This window comes from Penicillium bovifimosum (genome assembly GCF_028826915.1).
Source record: "Penicillium bovifimosum strain IBT 22155 chromosome Unknown utg000005l_segment0_segment0, whole genome shotgun sequence".
Taxonomy (NCBI): Eukaryota; Fungi; Ascomycota; class Eurotiomycetes; order Eurotiales; family Aspergillaceae; genus Penicillium; species Penicillium bovifimosum.
This window is the reverse complement of record NW_026622714.1, coordinates 217,101-235,324: the sequence shown is the minus strand read 5'-3', so window position 1 is coordinate 235,324 and position 18,224 is coordinate 217,101. Positions and strand designations below refer to the sequence as shown.

Below are 18,224 nucleotides of genomic sequence, written 5' to 3'. Positions count from 1 at the left end.
GTGTATATCCAACCAAAACCAATGAGAATTGTACAGCTACACGATATTCACATGCGTCTAGGTATGGAGTTACATCGGATATTGAATCTGTGCGTACTCCGTCCGGCACCTGTATACTGTGTACGCGTATAGAAAGGCGGACAGCGTATTGGCGCGGGGGCGGGTACTACCTAAGCTGCTAAGCATCCCGACTTCTATTGGATGTACCTGGTAGCCCTGGACTCTTCGAGCTTGCTGCTTGTGTTATGTCGATTGACTTGTTTCGAGCTGCGAGCTGCCTGTCAAGACTAGAGGTTGTTTCAACTTCAACAATGCACTCCCGTTTGATATACATGAATGTAGAATGTAATCTGTGTGTATACTTCTCAGACCCCTCTCTAATCACCACCCCTTCCGCCATGTCAGCATACCAAGCCAACTCCATCTATCATCGTTGTACCTGGCCAACTCATACAAGCCCGTCCACGCCTGTGCATTAGGCTGTGTTTCCGGCGTGAAACCATACTTCTGCATCTCCTCTTGATCCCACTCTCTTGGCTGTTCAATATAATCACCTTTTGTAGTTCCCTCAATTTCACACCACCGTTTAGCCCCTGCATCTCGTAGGATCCGGATGACATCTGGAAACCCTCTATATGACTCAGCCGCGCGCACCGGTGGGCCCTGGGTTTCGTCGTAGACCAGGCTTTGTTCTAGAGCCCGTACACGTGCTGAGCCGGGCTTATAAGTTGCGAGTTTGCGCATGTGTGCGCGACGGCCAAGCTCGGCACGGTGGAGGGCTATGTCTAGGGGGGTCCATGGTGGGGATTTGGTCTTGTCAGGCTCATTTATGTGACTGGTCAGACCGAGGGAGAGAAGGAGGTTGATTGTGAGCGGTTTCCCGCTGCTTGCAGCAGCAAAAAAGGGATTCGTTGCTGTTGGGATTGAGAATATAGTGCTTGGTGTAGGCATTATGGATGTCAGGGCTGAGGCGACGAAGGAAGTGTTGAATGAGATCATGACTGTCTTGATCAGTGAGTGCGATGTTATTTGCAATAGAATAGAAAACATCTCGTCCTCTATCACTGAGGACGAGGGGATCCGCGCCTTTGTGGAGTAGGAAGCGGCCTCGTCGTGCGGAATCTAGCTTGGTTTCAAGGGCTATAGATAGTGGGGTCGCGCCACGACGAGTCTTCGCGTTCAAGTCTGCCGGACAGGAGTGACCGAGGAATATCTCACACGCAGCCTCGAATTCGTCCTCCGGGTGGTATACTGTTGTTAGCTCATGAAGCGGAGTGGCCTCTTCGAACCGGTTGCGAATATCGATGTTCGGCATAGCCTTGACTATCTTCTTCAAAGTTGACATGTACGAAGATGGATAATCTAGACGAGGCCCGACGATAGAGGCCCACGAATGCAGGACTGTATCCCCCCCTGTCAGGATTGAGTCATCCAAATCAGCTCCAGCGTCCAACAACGCACATATCATACCCCCATCCCAAGATCCAGCGTCAGCTGCTGCCGCAATAGGCGTCAAACAAGGATACCCCTTGTCCTTGGCGTCGACATTGGCACCAGCCTTGATCAGAACCCTGACCAACTTCCCAAGCTGCACCAAATGATTATCCCAAGCCCCATGCCGAATCCAATAATGCCAGTAATGGCGCAGATAGCCATGTATATCAGGAAAGTATTTAGTGATTCCGTGTAGGGTGTTTCGTCCCTTGGAGTCAAGCAGACTACCATCCGCACCCTGCGATATCAGATGTTCAGCTATAGTGGGCTCGCCGAAGTATGCTGCCAATGCAAGCGGAGTAGTTGATGGGTCTGAGCCATGGTAGACAGCATTGATATTGGCTCCGAGGGAAATAAGAGCGTTGATGGCTGTCAAGTTTCGGAAAAAGCAGGCCCAGTGAAGAGGTGCTCCATGTGGAAGTTCGAACGGACTGGTTAGTTAGCTCTAAGTCTGACCTCACCGAAGAAAAACAAGAACATACTAATGAAGTATCTGAATCTTCTCTGAGAATCCACTGCCGTTCTCTTTGGCAGGCTCCACGGTTCCATTCACGTCCGCTCCTCTTTCAACCATCCATCTCGCGATTCGGTCAATTGAATCGTCAGGGATCATGAACAACCAATGTAGAGGAGTGATCTTCTGTCGAGTCTGACAGGATGCGCTCGCGCCACTGTCAAGCAAAGCCTCAATTATTTTCACATGCCCCGCCTGGAATGCCTTGTACAGCGGCGTTTCGGCATTCTCATTCTCCACATTTACCGCCGCCGGTTCATCATCCAATAGCCCATGCAATGCATCAACTTCCCCAAAAGCAGCAGCAGCATGCAACATCGTGTTCCGTTTACGATCGACGAATGTCCCATTCTTCATATTCCACTCTAATACGGTCTGTTTGTTGAGGGCCGTCTTGACATCACTCTTCCCTAAAAAGGGATCTGAGCAGTATCCCCCGTGAGACCTGAACAGGTCTTTCGCCTGGTCCACTCTTTCCGTCGAGCGAGCAGGTTTCGCAAACATGTAACCCTCGGAGACGGCCTGTAACATCCACTGTTCCAGCGCGTCATCGTCGAACTCTGGTCTTCGACCATGCGCCTCCATCACCTGCGCATATACAGCTTTGGCCGGTGAGTACCCTGCCTTCACCGCATCACCCAGATACGTCAGCATGCGATCGAGATACATCGGTTTCTCTCCGGTGATTGTCTGTGCTATTCCAAATAGCACATCTCCTGCAAAAGGAGGAGCAACTCCTGCCTTGCTGAGCGTATGTTGTTCTTCGAGCTCTTTACGGATGCTATCGTCAAGTCTGTACCAAAAGAGTGGGCCTTTGTTGTAAGCTGGATCGATGACTCCCATGTGCGAGCTCGTGGATCTGTACTGGATTGAGGAGAACCTAGGGGACATGGTCAGCCACTTATAGATATGGACTCAGGGGATTGGTCGACATACCAATATGCGTACGTCGGCAGGTCTGTTTTGAGCAAAGTCGGACTTGGAAGGGGTCGATTCCTAGGATCCTCGGACAACAGCTTCAAAGCTGCCTTGCGTAGCTCTGTGCGCATGGGTGAGGGAATGTCTTCCCGGTTGAGTAACTTGGAAACCTGATCCGGAACGTTGTCAGGATCCTCCCCCAAAGCCAGAGGCTGACCATCCCGGGTGAAGATAGATAAAAGCACCATCCCGAAGCTGTACGCATCAAACTTGAACATAATATCTGGTGAGAATCCCCCGAATCTTGAGATACTCCCATTGAGTACCTCAGGTGCCAGCCAAGCCGGCGTCCCCCGGTAATCGCTCAATGTAAATTGCCCTTCCGGACTTTCCAAATCAACACAGACACCGAAGTCGCTCAACTTAGCTTGGAATGGCATGTTTTCACTCTGGCCAGCAAACACGAGCACATTATCTGGCTTGACATCCCCATGTACGATATTGAGGTTATGCAGCGCCTCCAACCCATTTGCCACGCCTAGCGCAAGCTGATAGATTACCCCTACCTCCCTTTTCTCCGCACTCAAAAATTCATCCATCGACATCATCGCCGCCTCCATGAACAAGACGGGTACGGCCATGTCTGCAAAGGGGAAATCGAACCCCCACGCGACGAGACTGGTGATGTTTGGGTGCCCACGTATGATGGGATTGCAAAGCGAGAGAACCTCTAGGGCCAGTGCCCTTAGCTGAAGGCGATAATCTGTGCTGGCCGAGAAGCGCTGCTCTGCCATACTTGAGAGTGGGACATTAACACGCTTAATGACCTCGTTCTCGAAGAGGGGGTCCTTGAATACGGTAAACTGGGCGCCGGAACCGATCTTAGTAGCTCGGGTGGAAAGGTTAGCTGCCTTCAGGAGACGTGGACCGTGGATCCCGGTCTGGGAAAGGATCGCAGTGAATTGGGCGAGAGTGCTGAGAACTGGTGCAGAGCCATTTCGTGTGGCCGTTATAGCTGACTCTAGCGGGTCGATCCACGATATACTGGAATTGGAAAGATTCAGGCTGTTGAGATCGAGTTCTTCAACGTCAATTGGGCTAGACCATGGTTGGAGGGAAGGTGATAGAGTCTCATCCAACGAATACGTGTTATTATCGTCCAGGGAGTCGAGGATAAGGTCATAGTCTGTCATCCTGACATTTGATGAATGAAAACGACCATTCGGTATCCAAGGGAGGAACACCCTGAGGTTTCTTTTGAATTACGAGCTGACAAGCTGACGAGCTGACGAGCTGACGAGCTGACGAGCTGACGAGCTGACGAGCTAGCTGACCAGCCTTTGAGCATCTGAACCTCGGCCTTGGCGCCGAACTCTGTCCACAGTCACCGGACCACTGGGGGTGAAGTAGAAATGGAGGTGATATATGGTAAGAGTCTGGTTTAGTATATCCATCATTCAACTAGATAACTGGAAACACCTCAGACGAGAACGAGTATGCACCAAACCTTTTGCTTCAGCGAAATAGTTCATGTCCATACAAAAATGTATGTAGTCCTGTCAGTCTCCTGATTTATTTAGCCCTTGTCCCGTTTGGGACAATCAAGCCATTAGTGCTGACTTGCTGACTCCCACTGATCATCCCCTCTCTCTAGTCTCTGGTGTCCTGATATTGTCTCCCTTCGTCTAGCATCTACTTCAGAGCCAGAATGGATTTCTACGGCACGGCAGTGACGGCCATCACACAGGTCTACCAGGTCACGGTCTTTATACAAGGCGTCATTTCCGATGTCAAGGCCTTCGATGACGATCGGGCCGAGATTCGGCTCAAGCTGAATGTTCAGCTGTCTACTCTTCTTTTTTCAAACGCACATTCTTCCACCCGGAACATGGGCTGATGGTTCCAGGCAAGGTGGAGCCCTTCATTGCCAACACGGTAGAAGGACTACTGGTGCAAATGAGGAAGACGCTGGCCGAGTATGAAATAATGGCAGCGAAGTACGGCCTCGTGGACGAAGAGTATGTCATGGAGCCAGAGAACTCCAGAGTGCAAGAATCACTCATGGAGCGCGCCAAGAGTAAAGCCAGGTCGCTCAAGCTCAAAGGATATGACTGGTCTCTCTTCGACAAAAAGAAGCTCAATCGTATTTTGGAGGCGTATACCAAGTGGTCAGAAGATTTGCGAAATCTAATGCAGCATATGTCGCAGGACACGCTGGCTAAACTTGTTGAAGACAACCATCAAGGGTTCAAGATAAGTGGCCTGGAACCAGTCATGAAGCGGCGTATGTTAGCAGAAGCCCAGGCACCGGCAGACTACCACAGTCTGACTGGTATCATCACCGAGGAAAGCAAATTAGCAGGCGGGTTTCAACTGGGAAAATGGTCTCCTTCAAATGCCGAGACGACACAGGTGATTGTTGAATATCATGAATATGAGAGCATGCTCAAGCGAGATGATCTAGAATCAGATGAAGTAGACGAGCTCAAACAGCCCATGCGGAATCTGGCCTGGCTACTCCAAAACGCCGCATTCACAAGCGTCTCATCTGAATCTCTCGACCAGCCCAAGATTTATGCGCTGGAATGCCTTGGCTTCATAGATCAACCCTCGGAGGAGCGCAGCGTTTTTCTCTACAAGCTCCCCAAGTCCGAACGGGCAAGTGGGCCATCTCTGACAACCCTGCACGCCTTCATCAATGCCGTCGATAGCGCAAGCAAACGACCACTTAGGAAGCCAACCCTGAATGATCGCTTCAGCATGGCACACAGTCTTGCTTTGACGCTCTCTAACGTCCACGCCTCAGCTTGGGTCCACAAAAACATATGGAGTCGGGGCATTCTCCTTTTCATGGAGACAGGATCCGGAGTTAGTGCCTCTGGTCTCTACGAGCATCGTCTTTCCGGGTTCAATACCAAGAACAAGGTTGTCTCGTACCTGAGCGACTGGGGTTATGCGCGCTCTGTACAGCAAGGCACGGACATGCGCTCCGATTTTGAAGTCGAGCCTAATTTATATCGTCATCCAAATCGACAGGGTCGCCCAACACATCAATTTAGCCGTCTGCATGATATTTATGCACTGGGTGTCGTACTTCTCGAAATCGGGCTATGGGTCACTTTGTCACGCTTGATGGAAGCAAAAATCAGAGAGGCGCAGAATTCCGGACGGCTGCCGAGACCAAAGAAGGTGGTCGAGGATTTGATGGCATTGGCAGTGCAGGGTCTGCCAAAGGAGATGGGGGTTGGCTATACCCAGGCTGTACTTGCTTGCCTGAAAGGAGATTTCCGAGGGACAGACGGGCCTGCTCTGGCGGTGGATTTTCAAGAGAAGGTAGTGGACATTCTGGGAGCTGGAGTTGCAATGTAGATGTTCTGTAGTAGTAACTGGGCGGCTTGTTCTGCTCAAGAGTCCAATTCATGTGGTAATGCCTGGTTCTCCATTTTCATCTGGAACAAAAGCTAAGGGAGTTCATCGGAGACGTGGACCCCGATCTCCGTTGCGACTCCGGAGGATCATGGATCTGAATCCTGCCGATCATCGATCGGGCTCTCGTCAGCTTAGGGCTCGGACCCCGCATTGTCTTTGTTTATCACATCCGATCTTCGGTTGACCATCGTGTCATTTGGAAGATTGTCAGATTGTCTATGAGGGATTATCATAATGTATGAGGGAATTCCCTCTTCATTGTCATTGAATCTATCAAAGTCTTCTTCTTCTTTACATCTATTTTTCTTGTTACCTAGTTGACAGGTCTTCTGTCCTGTAAACAGTCACCCTTAACAATTCTGATTCTTCTTTCCAACTACCTAAGAAGAAAAGATGTCTGTGCCTCGAACTCGCCAAGCGCTCGTCGCCTTGCGACAACTTCTCAATCCCCTTCTCGAAGTCCTACGTCTACACGCTCTCCGGAATTGTCCCTGAATGAACCTCCCATTACCCATACCGAAAGAAACCATCAATCCCCTCTCGAACTTATCCTTGCGCGAGTTGCTACCTTGGAAAGACAACTTGACGCCGAACGAATTGCAAACCTCGAAAGACAACTCGAGATCCAGCGACAAGCCAACTCAACTGCGAGGCGCCCCTGCCGGGAATCTGAAGAAAGAGATAGCGACATAAAACTGGATGTTGTCTCAGTCAAACTCAACCCGACCTCAAGCCTCCAAATACGCCAACGCTGGCTCTCCGAATTGGAAGAAATCTTCGAAGCGTCACCTCGTCGATACGCCAAGGACCAACGGAAAATTACTACTGCCTTCTTCTGCCTCGACGACAAGCACCGACCGCAATGGACCGATTTCAAAAACAGCCACTACACAAAAGCCCAACCCCCATCCTGGAAAGACTTCCAACAATGGACACTGGACTTCATCCGCGGAGGACGCAACACCGCTATCGACCTCGCTAAAACGTACTTCAATGCCAAACAACGACCCAACCAGGATCCGATCGCCTTCCACAACTACCTCCAGTCGATCGAATCCCAGATGGCGATATCGGAAGAACAGCGCGTCACAGGGTTCTTCGCAAAACTCATCGAACCCTTACGAAAGGAATTGAAGTTTGTTCTCCAGGATAGATTCCCAACCAATCGAGATGACCTTCTCTCAGCCGCGATCCTCACCTGGAACAACAAGGACATGGGAACACCGGCTCCTACGAAAAAGCGCAATCATGAGGATACCACCACACCGTACAGTCACAAACGGCAAAAGAACGACAAAACAGAAAACACAAACGAATCAAAAAAATCGAAAAACGACAAAAACGACAAAAACAAAAACAACGACCAGAATCCTCGGACGAAGGATCTTTCGACGATCACTTGCTACCATTGCAGCAAGAAGGGACACTACGCCAACAAGTGTCCAGACAGGCAAGCAACCAATACAGACACCCCAGCCGCGGTCAACCGAATCACCCAGGATGACAGTGACTCGGAAAACTACAGCGAGTCGGAGTAGACTCCACGATTCCGACTCCATTGGTTTACGTGGAGAAGTTACCCCAGATGACGGCCCCAATCCTAGCGGCTGACACCCCTATCACAGCTGATTTCGATACAGGCGCCCAAGTTAACCTTATCAGCTTGGAATTCGCAATGAAACACAAACTGAAATCAGCGTCCGTCAAACCTCCGCCTCTCAAAGCCTTCCAACGGTACCTTTTCCAACGCCCATGGTGCTTTTTACCTTCCCATCACTGCCACCGACTCCCGAGGTGTCACCAAGACCTGGACATCTGTCTGTTGAGCCATAGAAGGTAAAAAGGGTTCACCTGTCCTCCTTGGAATGCCTGCAATGAGCCCTGTCCGCATTCAAATCGACACAGGATCTTATCGCTGGCATTCCGGCCACACACGTAAAGACTTCGACCTCCTTACCCCTCACCATGTTAAGGGGTAACTAGAAACAGAATACTATTGGCTAGGTAAGAAGACAGCAAGATGTAGGGCTCATTGATATGAGCAGGCTCAGACATGAGCATAGTCCATTCGATAATGAGACTGAATCTTGGAGAGCCCTCATGGCACTCTCCAAGCCGAATTTCAGTTTGTGTGTTTTGTTGCGAATTCCAAGCTGACAAGGTTAACTTGGGCGCCTGTGTCGAAATCAGCTGCGATAGGGGTGTCAGCCGCTAGGATTGGGGCCGTCATCTGGGGTAACTTCTCCACGTAAACCAATGGAGTCGGAATCGTGGAGTCTACTCCGACTCGCTGTAGTTTTCCGAGTCACTGTCATCCTGGGTGATTCGGTTGACCGCGGCTGGGGTGTCTGTATTGGTTGCTTGCCTGTCTGGACACTTGTTGGCGTAGTGTCCCTTCTTGCTGCAATGGTAGCAAGTGATCGTCGAAAGATCCTTCGTCCGAGGATTCTGGTCGTTGTTTTTGTTTTTGTCGTTTTTGTCGTTTTTCGATTTTTTTGATTCGTTTGTGTTTTCTGTTTTGTCGTTCTTTTGCCGTTTGTGACTGTACGGTGTGGTGGTATCCTCATGATTGCGCTTTTTCGTAGGAGCCGGTGTTCCCATGTCCTTGTTGTTCCAGGTGAGGATCGCGGCTGAGAGAAGGTCATCTCGATTGGTTGGGAATCTATCCTGGAGAACAAACTTCAATTCCTTTCGTAAGGGTTCGATGAGTTTTGCGAAGAACCCTGTGACGCGCTGTTCTTCCGATATCGCCATCTGGGATTCGATCGACTGGAGGTAGTTGTGGAAGGCGATCGGATCCTGGTTGGGTCGTTGTTTGGCATTGAAGTACGTTTTAGCGAGGTCGATAGCGGTGTTGCGTCCTCCGCGGATGAAGTCCAGTGTCCATTGTTGGAAGTCTTTCCAGGATGGGGGTTGGGCTTTTGTGTAGTGGCTGTTTTTGTGGTCGGTCCATTGTTGTACTCGGAGGGCCAACCTTGCCATTTGACGAGGAAGTGTGTTTGGCCGTCGAACTTGTGTTCGTCCTTGTGGTCTGTAAGCGCTGCATGGAATGCGTTGTGGCGTTTTGCAGTCGAGACATTGGCGTTTTCCCAAGTGCAGCATGAGTTTCTTTCTGAGTTTTGGCGAAAAAAAATCGTTTTCAATTCGTGCTTTCATTGTTGGCATCTCCCTTTTGTGACGACGTCCTCGTCGCGCATTCGGAAAAAGAGATGGTATCGGGTACCCCCAAGGTCCCATAGCCTGGTCCGGAATTTCGAAAAGTGAACAGGCGACAGCAACCAGAGACAATTTTTCCTGTAGCCCAAGTAGGGCTCGACCTCGTGGTATAACTTTGTAAGATCCGATGCAGTCGTCGTAGTATGAACAAGGAAGAATTTCACGAACTTTTGAAGAGCGGTCCATAATGACCGGTATGACTTGGGTCGACTTCCTTGCACCAGGAAGACCCATGAGAAAATCCATTGTGGCCTCTTGCCATGATGTAAGCGTAAAAGCCCAGAGAGACTCCAATTTCTCACCAGTGGGTACTGTGTATGTAAAATCATCATTTCTTTTGAGAAGCACAATGCTTTCAGGGCGCAATGACCCATGATCCATACCAGGCAGGGACTTCGGCAGCGATCCTAGACACGCTTCTCAGGATCCTCCTTCGTACCTCCTGGGTCAGGCATCAAGTCGACAGACACGCTTAACACATAAGCGCTCTTACTTCGACAACTTCAAGGTCCACTGACCAATGATCCATACCAGGCAGAGCTCCGGCAGCGATCCTAGACACAGGTATCAAGATCCTCCCTCGGATCAGGCATCAAATCGGCAGACACGCCTAACACATAAGCGGTCTCCTTCAACAACGTCTCCAGGTACCATGACCTGTGCAACAAGGTAAACCCCTTGACCGGCTCGACAAGGCCAGGTTTTGATCACATAGGGATCGGCAAGCATCAATACACTTCCGCCCGACAGCCAATTCACACATCGTGATAGCCATCAAATTAGTCGGTGCTTACCTCCCGTAAGCAGTCCGACTCTGCAAGCATTCACGAACACATCATGATTGCCAACCTGGGAGCGACCTAGTTCTTGCCTCCAGGTATCTATTGACCCGGCCAGGGAATGTTTCTCCTCTGACGGCAAAAAATAAGTTCGAATTTGAACTCCTACCGCAGCAAGCGTCACTGATACTTCTACCAAAGCCTGTCCCCGGATCCTTCGGGCGGCAAAACATCCTCGGCCCCCAAGGCCAACGCCTCCCCCGGCACCTCGACGGTGTCCCTCCGGGCGGCAAGAGGAATCTCGGCCTCAGCCGTGGCCAACCCTGACACCTCGATGGTGTCAATCCGGGCAGCCATAGGAATCTAGAAAGTGGCATCCAAGGCATCCCTTGAACCAGCTTTCGTCATCCTTGAAGGTCCATCTGCAGGGTTTCTGTTCCCTGCGCGGTGCCTTATAACAAATAAAAGGGGAAAGAGTCATGCACCAACGTGCTTACTTACCTTGTAACCTTGGAATGTCCATAAACACTTCAAGATGTTGTGATCGGAACTGACGTTGATACGGTACCGACTCTCTTCAAGATAGTGATGCCACACGCGAAGCCGTGATCAATAGCATACAGCTCCTGATTCCCGGTAGAATGCCGAGACTCAGTTGGTGTAAACTTCTTTGACCCATGTCAAACGCCATCATCATCTTGTCGTGAGAAGATACCGGCCAATCCACACTGGGAAGTATCTGTATTGGGGCGGTTTATTGTCGAAATGGCGCAGAATAGTGTATTCTGGAAAGCGAGGAGGAGGTCTTTGAAGACGAGAAGGGTCTTCGTATCCAGAGGGATTCTTCGATGTGTGAATAGCTGTCGAGGTTGTGGAGGGATCGTCGGTGAAACTGTAGAATCGAAGGAAGGTCTGGGTTTCTCGGAAGGCAGTGTAGACGCGTGAGTTGTTGGATAGTTCGATGTAACGCGGGGTTTATCGAGACGCCATAGACGCTGATGCAATATATCGAGGAAAACTCGACACTCTTTTGGTAGGAAGCGCACTTGATGATTTGGCGTAGAGTTCGTATTGGCGCATGCGGTCGAGGGTGAGACGGATGTGCTTTGTGAGTGGATCGCGGTCGTGGGAGAAGATGAGAGTATCGTCGCGATAGGCCACACAGAACACGTCGAGGTATCCAGAGGGATCAATGTGAATGTAGTTCTGGAAAATGGTAGGCGTTCTGAACATCGATTTTGCTGAAGACAGTCGCGCAAGAGAGTTGGTTGAGGATTTCTGAAGTGAGAGGAAGGGGCTACCGCTGGACTCTTGGAGGGTCGAATGCGACCGAGCTTCAGGTTGAGGTCGATGTAGTTTCGGAGTACTTGAAGTTCGGTGCGAGGGGGTAGATCGGTCCGTAGGGAGGTGTTGCACCAAGAAGGGTGTCGATGGCATGGTTGATGTTCTTGTGTGGAGGAAGGAGATCTGTGTTGGGTATGCACTGATTCGAGTGTCGTACAGTGGAGGCTGAGATATCTTGCGGAATTGCGGAGCTGGAAGTGATGGGTGCACAAAGACGTCGATTTCGTTTTGTATTTTCGGTAGTAAGGGGGTGATGTTGTCCCTGGTTGGGTTGTATCGGTAGGGTCATCTGGCTGTTCGTATTCGGGTATTTGTGCGAGGTGATGAGGAAGTAGAAGGTTCCTTGTTATCAATATTGGTGTTCCATTCTCCACGGATGAACTGGAGAGTCCATTCTTTGAATTCAGCCCATGTCGGTCGGTCGGATCAGAAATATGCGAAGGTAATCCGTCTGGTATCGTCGACGAATTGGTGGGGAGACGAGTCAAAGGTTGTCCCGAGCTCTTGGAGCCATCGTTGTCGTTGCTCGAGGCTGGACCTCGGGCAGAGTGTGATAGAGATGGAGGTCAATGATGCGTCGGTATTTTCCATGTTCGAGTGGTTCGATCGGGCTTCGATAATGGATTGTCTATAGAATTCAACTTCGTATTCGAGTTCGCGTATGCGGCGTTGCAATGAGTTATCGACGGGTGTTTCCGCTGGTTCTCCTGGGGAGATAAGGTTATCGGAAAAGGGGTTCGTCCTGAGTGTCCGAAGTAGGCAGAGGCGATGAAGGAATGGGTTGACTCCTCTGGGAGTATTCGGATGAGGTGCTCGTGGAGCGAGATGGAGTCACTGCTGTAGAGTGATCGTTTCGGAGGTTTTGGCCCGGTCGGGTAGACATCTTCTTCTTCTCAGGTAGCCATTAAGGAAGATTCAGAATGTTAAGGGGTAACTAGAAACAGAAGACTATTGGCTAGGTAAGAAGACAGCAAGATGTAGGGCTCATTGATATGAGCAGGCTCAGACATGAGCATAGTCCATTCGATAACGAGACTGAATCTTGGAGAGCCCTCATGGCACTCTCCAAGTCGAAGTATTTAACATGAGTGTAATGACAAATGCTCAATGCTCATTGGCACAACAAAGTGGGGCAAAAGAGGGGAAACTCCCTCGTACAACATCACAGTCTTTCACAGACTTATCCAACGATCTTCCAACGATCGTATGAGATCTCCTGAGATAATACAAAGCCACGCAAGGCCATCCGGGATTCTCCAGGATCTTCCGAGATCAAACAAGATAATGCGGGGTCCGAGTCCCAAGATGACGGAAGCCCGATGATCCAATCCAACATCAATCCGGGGTCCAAGTCAATGATGTGTGGAGCCCAATGATCGGGCGAGGTACAATGCTCATCCAGAGTCCCAAGAGATGTGAGGGGTCCTAGGGTAGGACCCCGTAACAATTATTTGTTTATGGCATGTGGGCCTGACACCACCTACCGAACGTAAGTCCAGGCGTTAACCAAAAAGACCACTATGACAACTAACTAGTTGTCATGTCAGGTTTCCAATTCATACCCCCAGTACACGATCTTAACATTTTGCATCTCGAGGGTCTGCTATGTTATGGAAAATTCGGTCAACTGTGTACAGCACTTTTTCTTTTATAAAAATTCACTTGCCCGGCGGGTTAAGCTCACGTACATACACTGATGAATATTTTGCTATAAGAATACCACCACTGCCATCAAAGGGATGTGGGTATTTATATTAAACCCTATATCAGACCCCACAACAATTGAAGAATCATGGTTAATAAATTATGAAAAGACCTAGGCCGATGGCTAATATTACCAAGGCTTCCAAACACTAGGGATAGACTGCCTGGAGACCCTTTCTACTACATGTAGAACCGAAACGCGGCGTATGTCATAGACAATAGCCATCGATGAAGGATGGGTTATCCTACGATATGACGTCAAAACTGCATTTGTGCACGCTGATTTTGACGCTTATATACTATATTGCCTGAAGGTATATATAATGATAATACCGAATGCTGTCATTTGAAGAAAGCCATCCACGGTATAAGACAAAGTCCAAGATTGTGGCGTAAATATTTAACCAAGGAATTATCAAAAAATACGGTTTCAAGGTTTTGCCATATGACGAAGGTGTCTATATAAATACAGAAAACAACCATATCAATATGGCATGTTGACGATATACTAGCCATTCATATGATAAGCAGTATACGGAGTATACGAGCTCTGATGGCAAATCTAGAATCCTCTATCAAGAAAGCAGAAATGGGACCAGTATCTACATTCCTAGGGAATGGAATGTTCATCAAAGACCAAAGACAAATGTTACGCGGAGCCGACTGGTCACTGTGAGTTAGGATAACTTTGGGTTATACTTGCCTGATCCTAGCTGCGGATTCCAAGAGTATCTCTCAATCGTACCGTTGCTTCGCAAAGCCTTACTGCGGGATGGATCCTGTTGAGTGTCTTGCAGAACGTGCCAGAAGTGCGCGCCGAGTAAGTCAATCACTGAGTATTGCTACTGAGTGAATCCCCTACTCGTAGGTTGGGTTGTCTTGAAGGTGAACTGTGAAGTGCAAAGTACTAAAGGTAGTAACCAAGTAACAATGTGCAATTGATCGCGAAGAACTAAATACATGATGCTGAAATGAGTGTCCTTATATATCCAGTCCTTCCTATCGCCGATGCGTCAGAACTCATCGCTGATGAGTCCATCCTATCACTGATAGGATGTAGTCACGTGGGGTTTTTACCGTGCTTCCCACATTTAGGGCGTAATCTCGGTGCTGGTAGAATGGTGGCCGTTTCCCGCGTCGCGCTAACCGTCTCATGGAGTAATAGGGTATTGTTCGCGACGGTTAGCCGCAGGCTGTTTCTTGCTCCTGCCCTGAATGTCTTTGCCTTGGGCCCCTGGGGGCATGCCCAAGTATACCGAAACACACGTGACAACGCTAATCCCTAGCGTCCGTAGAATGATTGGTTCACGGTTGCTACTCAAATAGCTGCGGCCCCCGCGCTTCCTTGAGGTCCGTAACAACAAAGTGTGAAGGAAAAGACGGAGGACTTGGAATTGACGGGGCCCAGCTGAGACCCTGTCAGGATCTCTCACCTTTCATGGTTCCGATCTACCACATTATAGAATCTTGTGACAGATCTCCGTGAAGATCCGTCAGATTGCCTCCACGTTTCGGAACGATGGAACCTCTATTCATTGTGTCCTCCCTCCTATCTTGCCACTGATGTAAGCGTCGGGGATAAAGACCCCAGACTTGTGGGATATTACTGAATCTCTTCAAGATTCAGTTTCTGTATTGACTAGAGAGTAATCTGACGACAAGTCTATCTCTCCATTTTGATATCCCTTCGTACACTGGTTAACCATCCTTTTGCCTTCACCCTCGCGTGAAAACCTCTATCGTCTAACACAAAGACCTATATATTAATCGATATACAATTATAAACAAAATCTAGTGAATAAGTTGATATCAATAACAACACTGAATATATATGCCTGCTCAAATTCCAGAAGACCCAGAAACCGGATTACAGAAAAGAAAGTAAGGGAAATACCTAAATAAAAATGATATAAAAAGCCGTCAAAACCAAGTAGGACGACAACTATATATAGCTGGTGCTGAAAGCTACGCCAGAAATGACATATGTGGTCATGTATGGCTCAATGTCTATGAGTAATCGTAATAAAAGACATTTTAATATACTCAGAAAAATATGGAAGGACTTCAGGGTCGTCTACCCCCTAGGACTACATTATGATAGACAGATTCAATTACACAAATGACAAACCTAGGATATAGAAACTCAATCAATACCAAATATACTAGTGGACCGTCTGTCTGTGGCGACTACTATTATTAAAGGTCCTGAATTTCATAGAAAGACGAAAGATATACCACTATAGTACAGTCCCACCGCAAAAGTTTCCGTCGATGCGGCCCCACACCCGCGTTTTTAGGACGCGTGCCAACCAACTCACCTTCTTCAAACACCTGTGACACTGCAGGTGGGTTCTGCCAGGCCTGTCCAGCTGTCACAACACCTACCATGGTTCCCAGAATGCCCCTACGTCCTATTAATTTAAACAGGGTAAAGGGAACAGAGTTAACTCCACACTTACGTGGTAAAATCTCTAGCCAAGCTGAAATTGGGATCCCCACGGCTACTATTGCGCGACACTTTGGTTTATCCCCTTCAACCATCCAATATACCCTCGAACAAGAACACGCCCGAGCAGATGGGAAGACCTGCCCTCGATCTGGGAGACCCCCTATTCTCTCTGAGGGTGACAAACGCTTGATCCTGCGTTTAATTAAGCGCGATCCCTTTATCGTGTATCGAGAAATTCGCGACCAAAGCGGATTAACGGCGTCTGACGACACCCTTCTTCGTCTGGTGAAGTCCTCGGGCTACGGCCATTGGAAAGCTAGAAAACGACCCTTCCTGACTCCGGAAGTGGCCGCGCCACGTTATAAATGGGCTTTGGCCCACCGGAATTGGATGTGGGATGACTGGATGCGAGTTGTGTGGAGTGATGAATGTTCCGTCGAGATCGGAAAAGGGAAGCGCCACCGTTGGGTCTTCCACCTGAACCACACCAACAAAAAGTACAAAAAAGAACATGTGATCACGTACCGGAAGTCGAAAGGTCTCTCTATCATGATTTGGGGCGCGATCTGGGGTGGTGGTTCCTCGAAAATATACCAAATGGTTCGAGATGAGGCATCCGCCCGAAACGGCTACTCTGCACGCTCGTATCTCGATGTTTTAGAGGGAAATCTACCTCAAATTCTCGATGATACCAACCGCATCTTCATGCAGGATAACGCCCCGATTCATACGGCTCGTTTAATCAAGTCGTGGTTGGATGAGCACGAATATGATGTGATAAAGTGGCCTCCGTATTCGCCGGATCTGAACCCTATCGAAAATGCCTGGGCTAAGCTCAAAGAAATGATCGATAGGCTGGATCCGCACCTGGAATCATTTGCTGGAACCCCTTCTGAATTAAAGGAGCATTTTTCCGATTTAATCGACCGGGCGTGGGAGGAGCTAGGTCAGGATTACTTTGACAAGTTGGTGAAGACGATGAACCACAGGGTTGCGTGTTAGGACAATGGGGGTTTTCACGTGAGAGTGAACGATCAGGCAAAACGATAGTTATCGGAGGTACTAGAATATATCAAGGGATCGAATGAAATGGTAGACTTGTCATCAGTTTATTGCCTAGTAATACAGAAACTGAATCTTGAAGAGATTCCGAAATATCCCACAAGTCTGGGGTCTTTATCCCCGGCGCTCACATCAGTGGCAAGCTAGGAGGACACAATGATTCGGGATTCCATGGTTCCAAAACGTGGAGGCGATCTGACGGATCCTCGCGGATATCTGTCACAAGATCCCATGACGTAGTAGATCGAGACCATGAAAGGTGAGAGATCTTGACAGGGTCCCGGCGGGTCCCGTCTCTCCTGAGTCCTCCGTCTTTTCCTTCACATTGCGGCTGTTATCTCCTCTCAGGGGTGGTACACTAAATATTAGACTCTGTAAATCATATTATCAGATTAATCAAGCAATTCCCCTTCAAATGATCCTATTTTTAATGTAATTAATAGTGATGATTGATTTAAATTATTTACTTCAAACTCATGGGTTCAAATATATATTATTATTATATTCTTACTCTGAATAGGCGGCTGGCCGCCTCGCCCCTCTGGACAAGCAGTCCCTCCTCGGTTCGAATCCAGCTTTTTATGTACATCGTACGGGGCGCATGCGCCTCCGCCCGCAACTCCCATCGTTAACCTCCATCCACTGGTGCTAGGCCTCGTCCGCCCAGCTTGGTGACAGGTCTTCGTGAATGTCACTAAAAGTTTTTTTTTTTGTTCAAATATATATATTTTCGGTGGGCGGGTCAACGGAAACCTTTGCGGTAGAACTGTATGTCAGTGAAACCATTCTCCTCTATCTTTATGCAGTAATTTCCCTTAACTCCATAAGATTTATATATCTCCACAATCAACATTGGATTGGGGTTAACGCTGGGAGTTGCAGGCGGAGGCGCATGCGCCCCGTATGATGTACATAAAAGCTGGATTCGAACCGGAGGAGGGACTGCTTGCCCACAGAGGCGAGACGTCTCGGCCAACCGCCTAGTCAGCATAAGATTAATAACGTGGATCCTGGGTAGTCCGGCACCCCGGCTTTCCCGGCAGGCACCTCAATTTTCCTCTCCTCACCAAACCTCCAATTTTCAAATGCCTACCATGCCACCAATCCGTGGTCAAAAATCTTAGAAATTAGTTGAGCAGGTAGGCAGGATCCTGCTTGTAATTAAGGTTATTAAACATGACTGGGTTACCTCCGTTGCTGCTGCTGCTCGCTCTTTCAAGGTCCCGCGGTGTACGCTACAGGACGGGATCCAGGTGATTACTCGTTGGTCTGCCATGAGGGCTACAAGCCATAAATTCACCCATAACTAAGAGGA

The 18,224-nt window shown here is 48.9% G+C and overlaps 5 protein-coding genes across 5 annotated transcripts; 3 read left to right on the top strand and 2 right to left on the bottom strand.

The window, feature by feature from the left end:
* Window positions 1-381: 381 nt before the first annotated feature.
* Window positions 382-4,119, bottom strand: N7515_005242 (uncharacterized protein; the record flags this gene model as incomplete). The annotated part of the gene is given in 4 exon segments (XM_056665986.1): window positions 382-835; window positions 846-1,925; window positions 1,977-2,867; window positions 2,957-4,119. 4 exon segments carry the CDS (start codon window positions 4,117-4,119, stop codon window positions 382-384), a joined length of 3,588 nt encoding a protein of 1,195 aa, XP_056519582.1.
* Window positions 4,120-4,634: 515 nt separating this feature from the next.
* N7515_005241 (uncharacterized protein) lies at window positions 4,635-6,295 on the top strand (the record flags this gene model as incomplete). Its single annotated transcript, XM_056665985.1, has 2 exons — window positions 4,635-4,763; window positions 4,838-6,295. The coding sequence occupies 2 exons, from the start codon at window positions 4,635-4,637 to the stop codon at window positions 6,293-6,295; spliced, it is 1,587 nt and encodes a 528-aa protein (XP_056519581.1).
* Window positions 6,296-6,748: 453 nt separating this feature from the next.
* N7515_005240 (zinc finger CCHC domain-containing protein) lies at window positions 6,749-7,893 on the top strand (the record flags this gene model as incomplete). Its single annotated transcript, XM_056665984.1, has 2 exons — window positions 6,749-6,821; window positions 6,917-7,893. 2 exons carry the CDS (start codon window positions 6,749-6,751, stop codon window positions 7,891-7,893), a joined length of 1,050 nt encoding a protein of 349 aa, XP_056519580.1.
* A 739-nt stretch (window positions 7,894-8,632) lies between these two features.
* Window positions 8,633-9,337, bottom strand: N7515_005239 (zinc finger CCHC domain-containing protein; the record flags this gene model as incomplete). The annotated part of the gene is made up of 1 exon (XM_056665983.1): window positions 8,633-9,337. One exon carries the CDS (start codon window positions 9,335-9,337, stop codon window positions 8,633-8,635), a length of 705 nt encoding a protein of 234 aa, XP_056519579.1.
* A 6,459-nt stretch (window positions 9,338-15,796) lies between these two features.
* Window positions 15,797-16,849, top strand: N7515_005238 (uncharacterized protein; the record flags this gene model as incomplete). The annotated part of the gene is made up of 1 exon (XM_056665982.1): window positions 15,797-16,849. One exon carries the CDS (start codon window positions 15,797-15,799, stop codon window positions 16,847-16,849), a length of 1,053 nt encoding a protein of 350 aa, XP_056519578.1.
* Window positions 16,850-18,224: the final 1,375 nt, after the last annotated feature.